At 41.5% G+C, this 13,487-nt stretch overlaps 1 protein-coding gene across 5 annotated transcripts in view; it reads right to left on the bottom strand.

The window, feature by feature from the left end:
* Positions 1-1,109: 1,109 nt before the first annotated feature.
* The window catches only part of MB21D2 (Mab-21 domain containing 2), a 114,226-nt gene continuing 101,848 nt past the window's right edge, over positions 1,110-13,487 (bottom strand). For all 5 annotated transcript variants that reach the window (XM_078067924.1, XM_078067932.1, XM_078067934.1 and 2 more), the window contains one exon: positions 1,110-3,923. In XM_078067924.1, the coding sequence (XP_077924050.1) occupies positions 2,659-3,923 (1,265 nt within the window). In that variant the 3' untranslated portion in view covers positions 1,110-2,658. The remainder of the gene's footprint in view (positions 3,924-13,487) is intronic.

The following is a 13,487-nucleotide window of genomic DNA, read 5'->3' as shown; positions in this document are numbered from 1 at the left end:
AAAGTGTTCTTACAAGGACTAGATGTGGCAAAAAGAAAAACACGCTTAAAGGATCACTGAAACTAGGTTTTTATCACACCTGGAACGAAATTTTGTCTGCAAACACAGCATTTAAAATATTGTAGATGTTGCTAATTGTATTTGAGAGGCCAATTCAAAGCACGGTTATGGCGGTTTATAGTTGACGTTAAAGGGAAACAACGCCTTTGAATATGCTTGCTACTTTAGTGGTTTATAACAATTTCTTTTAATCAAGGAAGCGTAACATAATGGTCAAAGTATCATAAATTTGAACAGACTCTACCAGATGCATATTTATTAGTTACAGAGGCTGTGATGCTCTTTGGACTTAAGTCAGATAGCACAGACCAGCGTTTAGATAAATTATATAGGTATCTCTGATACCTATCCACAGAAAGGAAAGAGACACACATCAACTGAAATAGTTTGGTAGGTCAGTTTAAATATGTTGATGAATTGAACTAAATTCAAACTGGCTAAAAGAACTAAATGTTGACTCATTTAACAAGAAAATCCAGTGTGTGTGTGTGTGTGTGTGTGTGTGTGTGTGTGTGTGTGTATGGGAAGGTGTATGGCAGTGTCTGGTGGCTCATGGTTTTCTTTCTCTTCTCTCCATAGTATCACACAATGTCAGTTCAGTTTCATCCTAAGGCTGGCTCCAGTCATGATTACGTGATAGCTATCAGAGTGACAGAGGACAAGTGCTTCGTCTTCCACATCCGGAGGCCTGCGTCTTCCCCAGAATTTCAAGCTAGAATCCTGAGCATGTCCCTGATTGGAACAGCTCACATCATATGACAAATCCCTAGCTAATCACTGTGGCCAAGGAAATAGTTATGTCAACCGGTTTATACCATGTCTGGAACTGGGGATGGAGTCATTTCATGAGAAGGACATAGATTATGTAGAAGACAGGTAGATACTAGTAGGAAAGCTGGGGAAATGGACAAATGAATACTAAATGTTCACTACATGGACATCTGGTCTGAAAGACAACAGCAAACCTGGTGCTATAATTTACTGAAAATCATTGTTGGTATTACTAATAGTTTCTGGATCACAAACTAACAACAGCAATAACAACAAAATTCCAAGGCCAGTATGTTTCTTTATTATTTTGTGTTTGACTTAAGATGGTTGAATGATTTCATTTTCAGTTATAAGCATTACATTAATTCCCATGCAAAAACCCAAGACCGCATATGCCGGATTTCAATTGGCCAAAATCCAACCTGTGAGTCTGGACATTCGAGATCAAATCCAAAATGTTGCTTGACCTTTCCAATAGTAGACATCATGGTCATCCTTTGAGATATCAGCAGGGCCCCTGACCTCTCAAACACCACAGTTTGCCATGAGTCCATACCAAAACAAGGAGCCAATGCCTTGCGGTATCTAAACCTGGCAAGTGATTTCATTCATGAAGATAAGACACCTCCACACGAAGCTACCACCCACAGATATGTCCTCGTTCCTGTTCTATAGAAACACCTGCTTTTGAACAGGCATGCTATCTTCTATTTGGGGATTATAAATCCTTTCTGCCAGTTTTCCCCACAACTCCCAGTAGAAGCAAAGAGACTTTACAAAAAAAGCTTACCTCTATAACCCCAAAAGCAGTACATACAAAGACACCTACTCTATCAAGTATATATTTTCTCCAGCTTTGTATGGTCACTAAGCAGGTGTAAAGCTTCACAAACTTCTCTCAGTGAGACAGGAACCAGGAATATCAAAGAGGGCAAAACAGGACCCCACAATTAAAGGAGAACAAAACAAATGCAAAGAATCATTCTATTGATTGAGAGAAATGCGCTAAATAAAAAAAAAATGATAGCATTTCAACAGTGGATGTCAATTTATATTGAAACACACACATCGGAACTCTGACAATGGCCAAGATTTCATTAGTGCAAATAACAATTATAATGGTATGTTCTTTAATAGGATTTAAATAAGGCTTCAAATAATTACACACGCTAAAACTACCATTTGGAAACCTTAATTCTGTTTGGAAAGCTGTCAAACACAGCCTCCAAACCATCCAAAGTTCTGATCTGAGGACAATTACATTCAATGAAGTTGCTCCAAAACACAACTGGTAGCATTATCACTTTCAAAGTCTACATTGTTTGGTGGAAAGAGGGAAACTACTCTGGTCACTGGTCAAAAGAAAGAAATCCAGCTAGCATACCAGGTGGTTTCCAGGTTCAGATGATTCTCAAATATCTGTAGTGATGAAAGCTCATTTAAAAAAAAGAATCCTGAAGCGTCAGAAAGAGATCTGTTGCCCTATCCTCATTAACAAATTTGCACAAAGCATGAAACAGTAAAAAGCAAGAGAATTCATGGGCATTTTCATCTATGGCTCAAGTTCTCCTTAAAAAAAACCAAAACCAATGTGACAATAACGACAAAAAGTAAACAACAAAATCAGAGGCAGAATATGAAATAGTAATATACTGTTTCAGAGCCTGCACTGTCCTGCAGAACCAGGAAACTTAAAATGTGTTCTTAACAGATCCAATCTAGGCTGGATATGTAAAAAACGGAAAGTCGGCATCACAAACCACACTACACATTATGAGAGTTTTAGAACCAGGAAAAAGAAAAAAAAGAAAAAAGGCAGCAAAATGCTCAGAAAAATTTATCATCGATTCTGAAATGGGGCCTCGTGACATCATCAGGGTTAATAAAGACAGAGATGGACTTCCCCGGGTTCTCAGTCACTAGCTGTTGCAGTTTTTTGGCCAAACGGTCATCGGGCTGGTTGGGGTCCCCTCCGTCGGACTGCGGGGAGGGGATGCTAGTGGTGCTCCCTCGCCTCTGGAGCTCCAGCGTCAGCCGGTTGGCCGCCTTGACGTGCTCGATGGCGGTGCGCAAGTGCTCGGCCGGGTCTGAGCGGACGGAGGAGAGCTTTCGCGCATGGAGCATGACGGTCTCCTCCGACAGGTGCTCCAGCATGTTGCACTGAGGGATGAAATAATTGGGGCACATCTTGTTGACCAGACAGTGTTGGAGGTCATCAATGAGGCCCAGCAAAAAGTGGGCTGCATAGTCTTCTTGGGCCAAGTAGTTGGCAGGAAGTCTGTCACAGGCCCAGAGCATCATGCTCCGCAGGTGATAGGGGCTGATAGCCTTGGGCCGGGACAGGAGTTTAATGATGATGGCTTTGCACGCCTGGTAGGCCTGCATGAGGCTACTGGAGATGCACTTCTTCAGCTGCACCTCGCTCCTGGCGAAGGACAGCCGCCATTCATTGTCCTTCTTGCCCTTGTAGGAGCAAGCAGGCACCAAGTAAAACCCACTGATGACCTCTTCCTCGGTGATCTTCCCATCCCAAAAGTGGTTCTCCATGAGCCAGCTCTGGGCCACTGCAGGCCAGCCTTTGAAAGATACCACGGGGACAATATCATACAACATGCGACTGCTCCCCACACCCAGGATGATGGAGATTATGGTCCCGTTCTTTTCTACCTTTTCCACCTTCGGCATCCCTCGCTGGGGTTTCTTCTGGATCTCTGATAGGACAATGCTGATGGAGTCATAGAACCAGTCGGCCACTTTGGTTGGGGAGAAGAAGTAGTTGGTGGCACCATTGATGTGATCCACAATGGTGCAGCAGTCTTTCCACTTACTGATTGTCCCCTCATCAAAGAGCCGGAGGCTCAGCCAGGAGTGGCACAAGGCTGAGTGGCGCATATCGAGTGTCACAGGCTGATTACGGTCGTGCAGCTTAAGGGCTGGCACCAGAAGAGTGAAGTCCATATCATAGTCTGTCCCCCGGGCATAGACATTAAGCTCATCTAAGTCCAGGTCCACCACGCCTTCCCGGACTCCCCCAGAGAGCAACAGGTACTCATTGGCCACTGGAAGTTTTTGGTCCAGCTTTTGCACCATTCCTAGAAACAGAAAGAGAAAACACTATTATAGGAAACACAGACACCAGAGTCTTTTGCATCAGAATAGAACATGTTGAGTTTCTAAGACCCACTATTCATTAGAAGTACAAAATCAGATTTTAGGCTGCTACATGGGCCCAGTCAGCAGTATACTTTGTTCTTTCTCATCGGTGAGAGAATACCTCCTTTACCAAGTGGGAGAATTATGACAGATTTTCTCTTGTGGCAAGAGCAGTATCTTTTTTAATCATAAACCGGGGCTCTTCTTCCCCCCGTCATCACCTCGGTTAGTGGCATTGCCATCCATAGGTCATTCAAGCGGAACACCTCAGTAAGCTTCAAGTTTTGTTGGCTTCTACAGCCAAATTTTATCTACATAACCCCTGTGACATTTCTCACTCCTTGCCTGTTCTCCATCTCTGCTGCCATCATATAAAGCCAGGCTCTTTTATCTCTTGCCCAAACAGCCTCCCACCTCTAGGCTCTTCCTGTTTAAACCTTCCTCTATCCTGGCGATTCTCAGTGTGGGCTGTGGACACTGAATGTGGGGCACTGTCAGGGGGTGGTGAGGTCACAACTCTTCCCACAATAACACTAACACGTTATTAGCCTCGTTTACTGTGTTGAAACTTGAACTGACTCTTGATGGGACAAAAGCAAATGGCGGGTCAAAGTGCTAGGCCTTCGTGAAGACAGTGACACCAAATTTACAATGGCAGTCACTGGACTCTTTATTGATGACATGTACTAGCATTTAAAAAAAAAAAAGTTCAGTTGCACTGAAGAAAATCCCTAATGGAAAAGAAAAACGGGTTAATTTTTCTTAAATCCCAACTCTAGAGCCACCTTTCTAGTGTTCTGTGCAACAAAATGGCAAGTGACCATAGAGCACTTCTTCCTCATACTGAAATACAAAAGCTGTCTTCAAGAAAAGTGCCCTGTGTTGGAGCTGTGGGCTAAGTTAGCGGCTTTGTTCATGCAAGACCATTTTTACTTTAAAGAACAACTGATCAACTATGGGCATTCAAACTTGGGTATCTGCTAGACATTTTCATTAAAAAATGAACAAAGTTAGCCTGTCTTTGCAAAAACAACTAAAATATTTATTGACAATGAAAAAAACTGGAGCTTTCCAAAAAAATGCTAAATTTTAGAAAACTAATTTCTTGTACTATGAGCTTAATATCTTCCCAAATGGTATGTGTTCTGGTAAGATTGGTGGTGACATAAAAAGTGTGATTTTTGGATGCTAACGTGAGCTCTTTAAGAGTACGGACCACGTCTCAAATCTGTATTAGGCAGGCATTGGGCTCTGCACCCAGCAGGTGCACAACTGGAGCTAAGACTGGATGGCAAAGGAACAAACAGAAGGAATTAATGGGACTTAACCATGAAGAGCTTAAATAATTATGGACTAAATGTAAATGACTGCTCCACTGACATACAAATGTCCCCTCCCTGCCAGCATCAGTGACTTATTTAATCTTTTCTCCAAAGATTGCAAAGAACTATCGCAAACTATAATTCCCTTATTCACCACAATTACTTTTAATCAACATAGTTTATTATTCATAGGATAACTCCAATGCAAATAAATAAGCCTTGTGTATGTGTTTATGCTACCATTTTATTTCAGAATTTAATACTCAAATGAAATAAAAATGTGCTCTTTTCATTCTTTAAAATCCTATTTTCCAAGCCATATTAACCATGAAAAACTCTTATTTAGTACCATTTCCTTACATATAACTAGAAATATAGCAAGCTATCACTTTTGTTTTAAAGCAATCAAAAACTATCCAACTTTAAAGAATCCACAATTAGTCAGAAAGAGAATCCAGCGTACCTGACTTCTGAGGCTGTTTTTTACATGCCTTGTGCTATGCCACCCAGATCCCTTCTCAATAAAGGACTTCTTGTCTCAGTGGCTGGGAATCTGTCAACGCAATCCCTTAAGGATTGGCTGCAAAAAGCCAGCTCAACCACAGTCATGTCCTGTGTCTGTGGTGAGGGTGGGGGATACACATTGATGTGAGAATGCCCCGGTTCAGGATACTCTGAAGAATTATTCAAATCCAGAGTTCCCAGGGGGTCAGCTAAGGCTGACATTGTGGCCTGCAAAGAAACCTGACTTCTCCCTCTGCCTGATCCTGCTTTGGGTCCCTATCTTCCACAGTGGCTGATCCCAGGGCGGGGCTTCTTAATAAATATCCTAGGGGCACCTGTGTGGCTCAGTTGTTTGAGCATCCAACTCTTGATTTCAGCTCAGGTCATGATCTCATGGGTTGTAGGATGGAGCCCGGCATTTGGCTCCGCCCTCAGTGGGGAGTCTGTATGAGATTCTCTCTCCCTCTGCCCCTCCCCCCCACTCATGCGCGCACCTGCACACACGCTCTAAAATAAATAAATAAATCTTTTTAATAAATAAATAAATATCCTAACTCCATTCGAAGGGCTGCTTCCTGAGGAACCCAATCTAAGACACTATATTCTAAACAAGCAAAAAAAGCCTTCACTATAAAGTCAGCATGGAAAATTTATCTTTCTTTAAAAGTGGTTTTCAAAAACCAAATTTAGTAACCAAAGATTGAAAGCTATCATAAACACCAAAATGAAGATTCATTTCTCAATTGTCATGTTTCAGTATTAAGCTCATCTTCACAATGTAACAAATATTACCACTCCAAGTTTTAAGATAAGATTTGCTTCTCAGAATCCTGGGTAGGTTGGGAAAACGGTTTTCACTGTATTATACGTTCACAGATAGGTAGTTACTTTCAAAGATAAATGTTTGATAATGAAATTATTTATCATTAGTTCAAATATTTTTAAATTCTAGCATTTGGTGCCATAAATACACATAGGAACCATGTCGAAAAGTGTTATGATTAATAAGTAAGATGTGAATAAATTAGAAGTGGTATTATAATTTGGATGCCACATCAGTATTCCCTCTTAGGCATACATGACTCAAAACTGTACATTCTTTTTTGCCCTAGACAGGATCAAACTGGCTCTGAGCATACCAGCGGGGACTTGTCTAGACAACCAGAATAAGTTGTGCATTAACAGGCTGGGTAGAATTTGTTTACAAACATGCCACTGAATTTTGCCTTGGACTGTCAATTTTGGTTTGGATAATCACAGGTAAGAAAAAGCTAAAACTCCCTTCTGCCCTCTACTGGATTAAAGAAGTTTTAACATGTTTTCACTTAGCATATACACTAGGAACATTCCTGCCAGTAATAAAATATTCTTTTTCCTCCCAGATGCGGCTTATGCACCTAGTTAAAATGTTGCCCCTCCTTTCCGGAGACATAAAAGTATTTGGCTAAATTCTGTTATCAGGAGTTCGGTTAATTTTGGACACTCACTCCTTTTAAAAGGGGCAGAGAGAAGTTTAGCAGCAAAGAAAATATTGCAGAGGCTCATTTGCTAAGCTCCTAAAAGTTAGAAAGAAAGTCCCCAAGGCCACATATTTTGGGAAGCTAGTCCCCTGTGACAGCCACATTTACATTTAGCCTGCCTGAGCCCATTAGTCCGCAGTTTTACCAATGATTTGGTAACACAAACTGGAGCCCGCCCAGCATTCTACTCAAATGCCCTCCTTGAAAACTTTCCTGGGCTAAGTTTAAATGAAAATGAGCTGACATCAGCTATCATGGCAGATGGGTTGCCATGCAACTAAAACACAGCCAAGGGCTGGAGGGAAAAAGGCAAAGGAGAGAAAAAAAATTCAACCATATACTTGGGCCATGGGCACCAGTTCCAACAAGTGCCGTCTTTGAATTTATCCAAAGATTTCTGTGTAATTACAGGAGGGTGAGATCAAGTGACTGGCTGCTTAGCTATTAGCAAATTATCCAAAACCATGAATGAGAACAAAAGGAAGAATCACACATGACAATGAGCTTGTTAGCAGGAGAAATGCCTTATTCCCCAGGGTGGGTCTCTTCTTTTTCATGGAAGTATGGGCATATGTGTGTTCTTAAAAACACAAAAACTGCCTCTCAGCCTCCCTTCCTGTAATTGATTCCTTGATTTTGCTTTATTTCATAGTTTCTACTTAAGAAGATCTTTTTTTTTTTTTAAGATTTTATTTATTTATTTATTTGAGAGAGAGAATGACAAAGAGAGCATGGGAGGGGGAAGGGTCAGAGGGAGAAACCGACTCCCTGCTGAGCAGGGAGCCCGATGCGGGACTCGATCCTGACCTGAGCCGAAGGCAGTCGCTTAACCAACTGAGCCACCCAGGCGCCCTTAAGAAGACCTTAATATTACTAGTGAAACAGGTAACTAAAGAGTTAACAGGGCAGCTAAGCCAGGCTACAACTCTTACCCAAATCTGCTTGTTCTCAGGAATGCTGTCTGCCACCACATTTCTGTAGCCTAATATTCTTGCCTGACACTGTGATAAGCAAGTGTTAATTTTGTTGTTTTGCAGAGACTCAAGATTTCATCAAAAAGCCAGCCAAGCCAATCAGGACCTCTGGCCTCCTCTTTGAGCACACGGAAATGAAATTAATACTCCCCTGCTCAGTAACTTCCTCTGTCCGATTTTGAGTCACCATAGCTTCTCTCCCCATTACCCAGTCCCTTTTCCACTTGCCTTTAGAAATCCTGGACTCTCCCCTCTGGGAGGCGGATTTAAGGCTTGCCCTCCCACCCCCTCATTTGGCTGCCTCTTGAAGAGACCCTTCCTTGCTGCACACTGGATGTTTCAGTGATTGGTTTCTTGGTGCAGGGGACAGAGGGACTTGGGTTCTGTTTACACTGGAGCCTCGAGTTTACGGAACGACTTCCACATCATCCACTTAGTCCTTTGCTGATTATCTTTAGAATATCAAGTGAAAAATGGAACTCTGTCCCTGACAACCTTATATTCTGGTGAATAAAACTTTATCACATTCCACTGAATTCAAATTACAAGCTGCCATCACTCAAGCACATAATGCCAGATTGTTAACACGGGCACACATGAACCAGGTGTGGCTTCCAGCCTCACAGCTTCTCTCCAGTAGATATGTGGGGACTCACGGAAGTAATTTAATAAATACTAAGTACATACGGGAAATTGGTACTTGTGCAGATTCCATAAAAAAGCAAAACAAAGCTGTTACCTGTGCTGAGGGGAGAAAGATAGGCCAAAGAGGTAAAATGTTTACGTCTTATTATTGAAGCTACAGAATTAGATAAATTTTGTCTCTATATCTTTGTGTATATCAAAGATTTCTATGTAGATTAAAAAAGACCTGAGTATCTTGACAATATTCGTTTCATTAAAAAATGTTATCTTTTCCACCCAAACTCATGTGGCACACTAATGACAGTGCCTTATACAGTGGTGACGCTCAATAGTAGGAAGGGTACGGAATGGGATGATGCTGACAAAGTGCTTCTGCGATTCAGATACATCTCCTTGGGGAACAGTCTATTGGTTGTTAATAAATAATATAAAACCTTCCTATAAAAATTGATTTCTACTTCAAAGAAGTAAATATTTTTGTCAAGCTATTGACATCCTGAGCAGTAGGCATGGCCACCTTCTAAGAAATGCACCAATCTATGGGATTTTTAATGACTCCCATTTGGGGAAGATTTTAGTATTTTCCTCATTTGTGGCCAGAAATCATATATATAGAATCCCTCACCTTGCAGGTGAAAAAACTGAGGTTCAGAAAGGAGAAATAACTCACTCAAGGACACACAGCCCTAGTGACAGATTAACAGCATTGTCTTTTTCCCACAATTGTTGCAAAGGTCAGAATGGCATAAACCTACTGCTTTCCTTATGACAACAAGGGAATGTGATATTAATGCAGAACGGTCTGAAAGGGAAGCAGCAGGGGGTCTCAAGGCAAAGTGTCACTTTGTGCTTTCATTGGTCAAAGCTGTGGTGTGACCTTGGACAAGCAGCAAAACATGTCTGAGCACCCACAGTTATCATAAGGAAGAACAGACCTTATGTCTTGCAAGAAGCTATTAGTATTCCAAAATAAATTGACTGTAAGACACAGAAAATAGAGAAGGAAGACACTAGTGGAACTTCTCAGCTTTTTCAATACCTGCTGAGTGATCATTAATATTAACAGTTAGAGCAATATATTCTTAAGGTAAAGAACCTGTTTTATTTGACATAATTTCTGAGACAACTGCATATAATCTTATTTAAATCTTTTAGAAAACTGATTAACTCATGTATAGTAATGACCTATTATTTTTTTTTTTTTTAAGATTTTATTTATTTGAAAGAGAGAGAGCAGAGAGAGAGCAGGAACAGGGGTGAGGGGCAGAGGGAGAGGGAGAAGCAGACTTCTCACTGAGCAGGGAGCCTGATGCAGGGCTTGATCCCAGGACGCTGAGATCATGACCTGAGCCTGAGCTGAAGGCAGCCGCTTAACTGACTGAAGCACCCAGGTGCCCCTGGTAATGATCTATTGATCAAATATATATCATCATAGGTCTGATTAAAAAGATGACTCTTCAAAGGAGTCTCCCTTGCTTGATCTTTCCTTGTTTTGATACAGATATGTGTGCAAGAGCACTGGAATAAGACAGGCTTGGGTTTAAATCTGGGTTTGTCATTAAGTAAGCCAGACAAGTTATTTAACCTTTTTGAGCTTCCAATTCTTCATATATTTAAAACAAACAAACAAACCATAAAACCACTCTTTTGGAGTTGATATGAAATGTCTAAGCACATGGTAGATATTTCGCTCATTTTCCCCGTATGTTTTCCCCTTTCTCCACCACCTATAAAACTGGAAGAACAAACAACACCTATTCCACAGAGTTGTTCTGAAGATTTAACTAAACCGGTCTAAAGCCTCTAGCACATGCAAGGTGTACAAAATATGTTAGATGAAGGGAAATGAATGGAGTACGCTCTCCCCTCGCTGCACTCAGGCTGCTGCTAGCCTACAGATGCTTCCTCTGATAAATGCCATCGTGTGGCATGGCGCACAGCTTGGCAAGTAGAGGGCAGGCTGGATTCCAGCCCTTTCTTGTTCCTTCTGAACGAGTGCCCTGCAGAATAAATAACCTGCACGCCCCTATGGAGGGCCTCGATCTGAATTCTTATATTAGCACTTTCTACGCCTATTGAATAGTGGGCTCTACTCATGGCTTAGTTTCCCTCCTAAATAGGATAACAATATAAAGCATGTGACACAGTAATTGGCAAAGAAGCTCAGCGAATGGAAGATCCTGTCACAGTCAATCGTCCATAAGCTCCTATAGCCAGGTTTTATTACCGCAGTGGCAACACAGATCTTGGGATCGGAAGGTAACTGCTTTTGAGTGTACCGATGGTTTCCGTCAACTCCAATGCCCCAATAACCATATCGTGGGGATCATAGAATTTGCTACACAATATAGTATGAAATACTGTCAGCATGTATCTATAAGATCACTTAGTAATAATTCAAAAGTCAGAGTGAAAAAAGGCCCTAATTTTTCATTATTTTCTTTTTTAAAAATTAAAGTTCCAAAAATTGGTGGGCTTTATCAAGGTCTACTAAGCTATTTTGATCACAATGAGCATGAGTTAGGCCTGGATTCAAGTCCGATCCACCCATGACCAACATAATTAACCACTCTGGGCCTCAGCTGGGGAATGAAGTTGGGGAATGACAACTAATTTTGGTGGGGCGGTCACAGGGATAAGAGAAGAAAATACACACCAAATTACTTAGCATGTGCTCTGATACCTACTTGGCAGCCAATAAAGAGAGGGTTCTAAGCACATGCACACAACACACATTATCAATATATTTTCCCTATCTCATAAGTCTTGCCTTTTTTTTTCTTTTTAGTTCTTAAGATAGTTTAAAAACTCATGGTTTCTGCCAATCAGAACTTAATGGCAAAACCCAAAGGGGCATCTTATTAGTCCCACCTACCAGCTTCCCACAGCCACAACAGGGCACGAAAGCTACATATTGTCAAGTTACAAGGAGTCTTCACTTTAGAGGGCTCATTCTTGAAAGAGATAAAAACAACAAGCAGTGGGCAAGTGTAATGCCAATATGGTATTAAATACCTATCTAAGGATACAGAAATGTATCAATGACGACCAGATCACCTTTCTGCTGATCTGCAGAAGAAGCAGTAAGTTTGTGATGATGTTCAGAATCAAGTCAGCTGTGCCCCATCCGCCTCTGCTTGTGATCCCCTCTGGGTGTGGTTTGCATTCTTTTCCCATCTGAGGATGTCTATGCTATGCAAACCACTTAATTTCTCTGAAACTGGAAAGCTGGGTTGGATTGGGGGAGAGGGTTGTCTACATTTCAGAAGAGAAATAATGAAGTAAGCCAAGTTCAGGAACTGGCAGAAATGACGGAGATGAGATTCAAAACTCAGGTTTAATTTATTCATGCATGCGACACAGAGTCTTAGTGCCTCCTCTGAGCCAGAACTATGCTAGATGGTGAAGAGAAACACACAGCCTTCACTGCATAATGCTTCTCATGCAGTGAGAAAGCCAGATATAATTGTATCAGTCAGGAGAGAAGTAGTTATGTTGAGTAACAAAGCTAAAGCCTCAGTGACAAAAAGGAACAAAAGTCTTTTTTCATTTAGGCTTTGTGACCATCTGGGGATGGCTGGGGGCTCCTCTTTTCTTAATCCAGGACCCAGGTGGATAGAGCAACCCTTATGTAGAACTTCACGGTTACTCTACTGTAGGAATAGAAAGCCCCAGAGAATCTCTTTTTAGCAGGTAAGTGCTCCAGCCTGGAAATGACAGATACCATTTTCATTCATAAATCACTGGCTCAAGCTAGTCACATCGTCTCACCTCACCCCAGGGAAGAAAGTGCAATTCTACCTCTGGCTGGGAAGATAGAGAGCCAGAAATATTTGATGAGCAGTGTGAACAGCTCTCACACTAATCAAATGATCATACACTAATGAACATATAATTATAAGCTGAGATAATAACACTTAAGGAAATGAATAAAGATCCTAGCCAAAACACAGAAGAGGAAGAGGAGTGCAAATCATTTAGCCTGGAGAACAGAAAATTCAAGAAAGCCACAAGACCCATCTTCAAATATTTGATGAGTCGCCCTGGTAAAGAAATGGGCTTTACCTATGGGATTCCAGTAAGTAGAAGACAGAGAGAGAAACAGTCTGTCTCATGTGTCAGTGAAAGACCTGTCTTATCAGGTAGAATTTTCTGACAATGCTGCCAGTGGAGAGTGGGCATTTCCTGTCCCAAGAGATGATCAATCAGAATCTTGTGGGGTGTAACGGGAGACTAGAAATACAAACATGTAATGAAGTCTGAGTATAGATGTCTTCTAAGGTGGCCACTCATCACAAAAAGCTACTACTAAAGACAACTACAACACAGACTCCTACTAAAGCCACCTTTGGCCATGCCATGGGGGCCCAGAGACAGTGGCAGTAAGAAATCCAAGGGCGCATCATGCTGGATGCCGCTCTTCTCTCTCATTGAGTTTACTCATCTGCACTTTTAACCTGCAGCCCAGCTGCAGTCACATCCTCTAAACTCTGCCAGTGTTAAAAGGGGAGTGAGCACAGTACTAGCAATAATACATA

Source organism: Halichoerus grypus, chromosome 1, assembly GCF_964656455.1.
Source record: "Halichoerus grypus chromosome 1, mHalGry1.hap1.1, whole genome shotgun sequence".
Classification (NCBI taxonomy): Eukaryota; Metazoa; Chordata; class Mammalia; order Carnivora; family Phocidae; genus Halichoerus; species Halichoerus grypus.
Note: the sequence above shows the minus strand (reverse complement) of the source record. Positions and strands in the feature narration are given on the sequence as shown.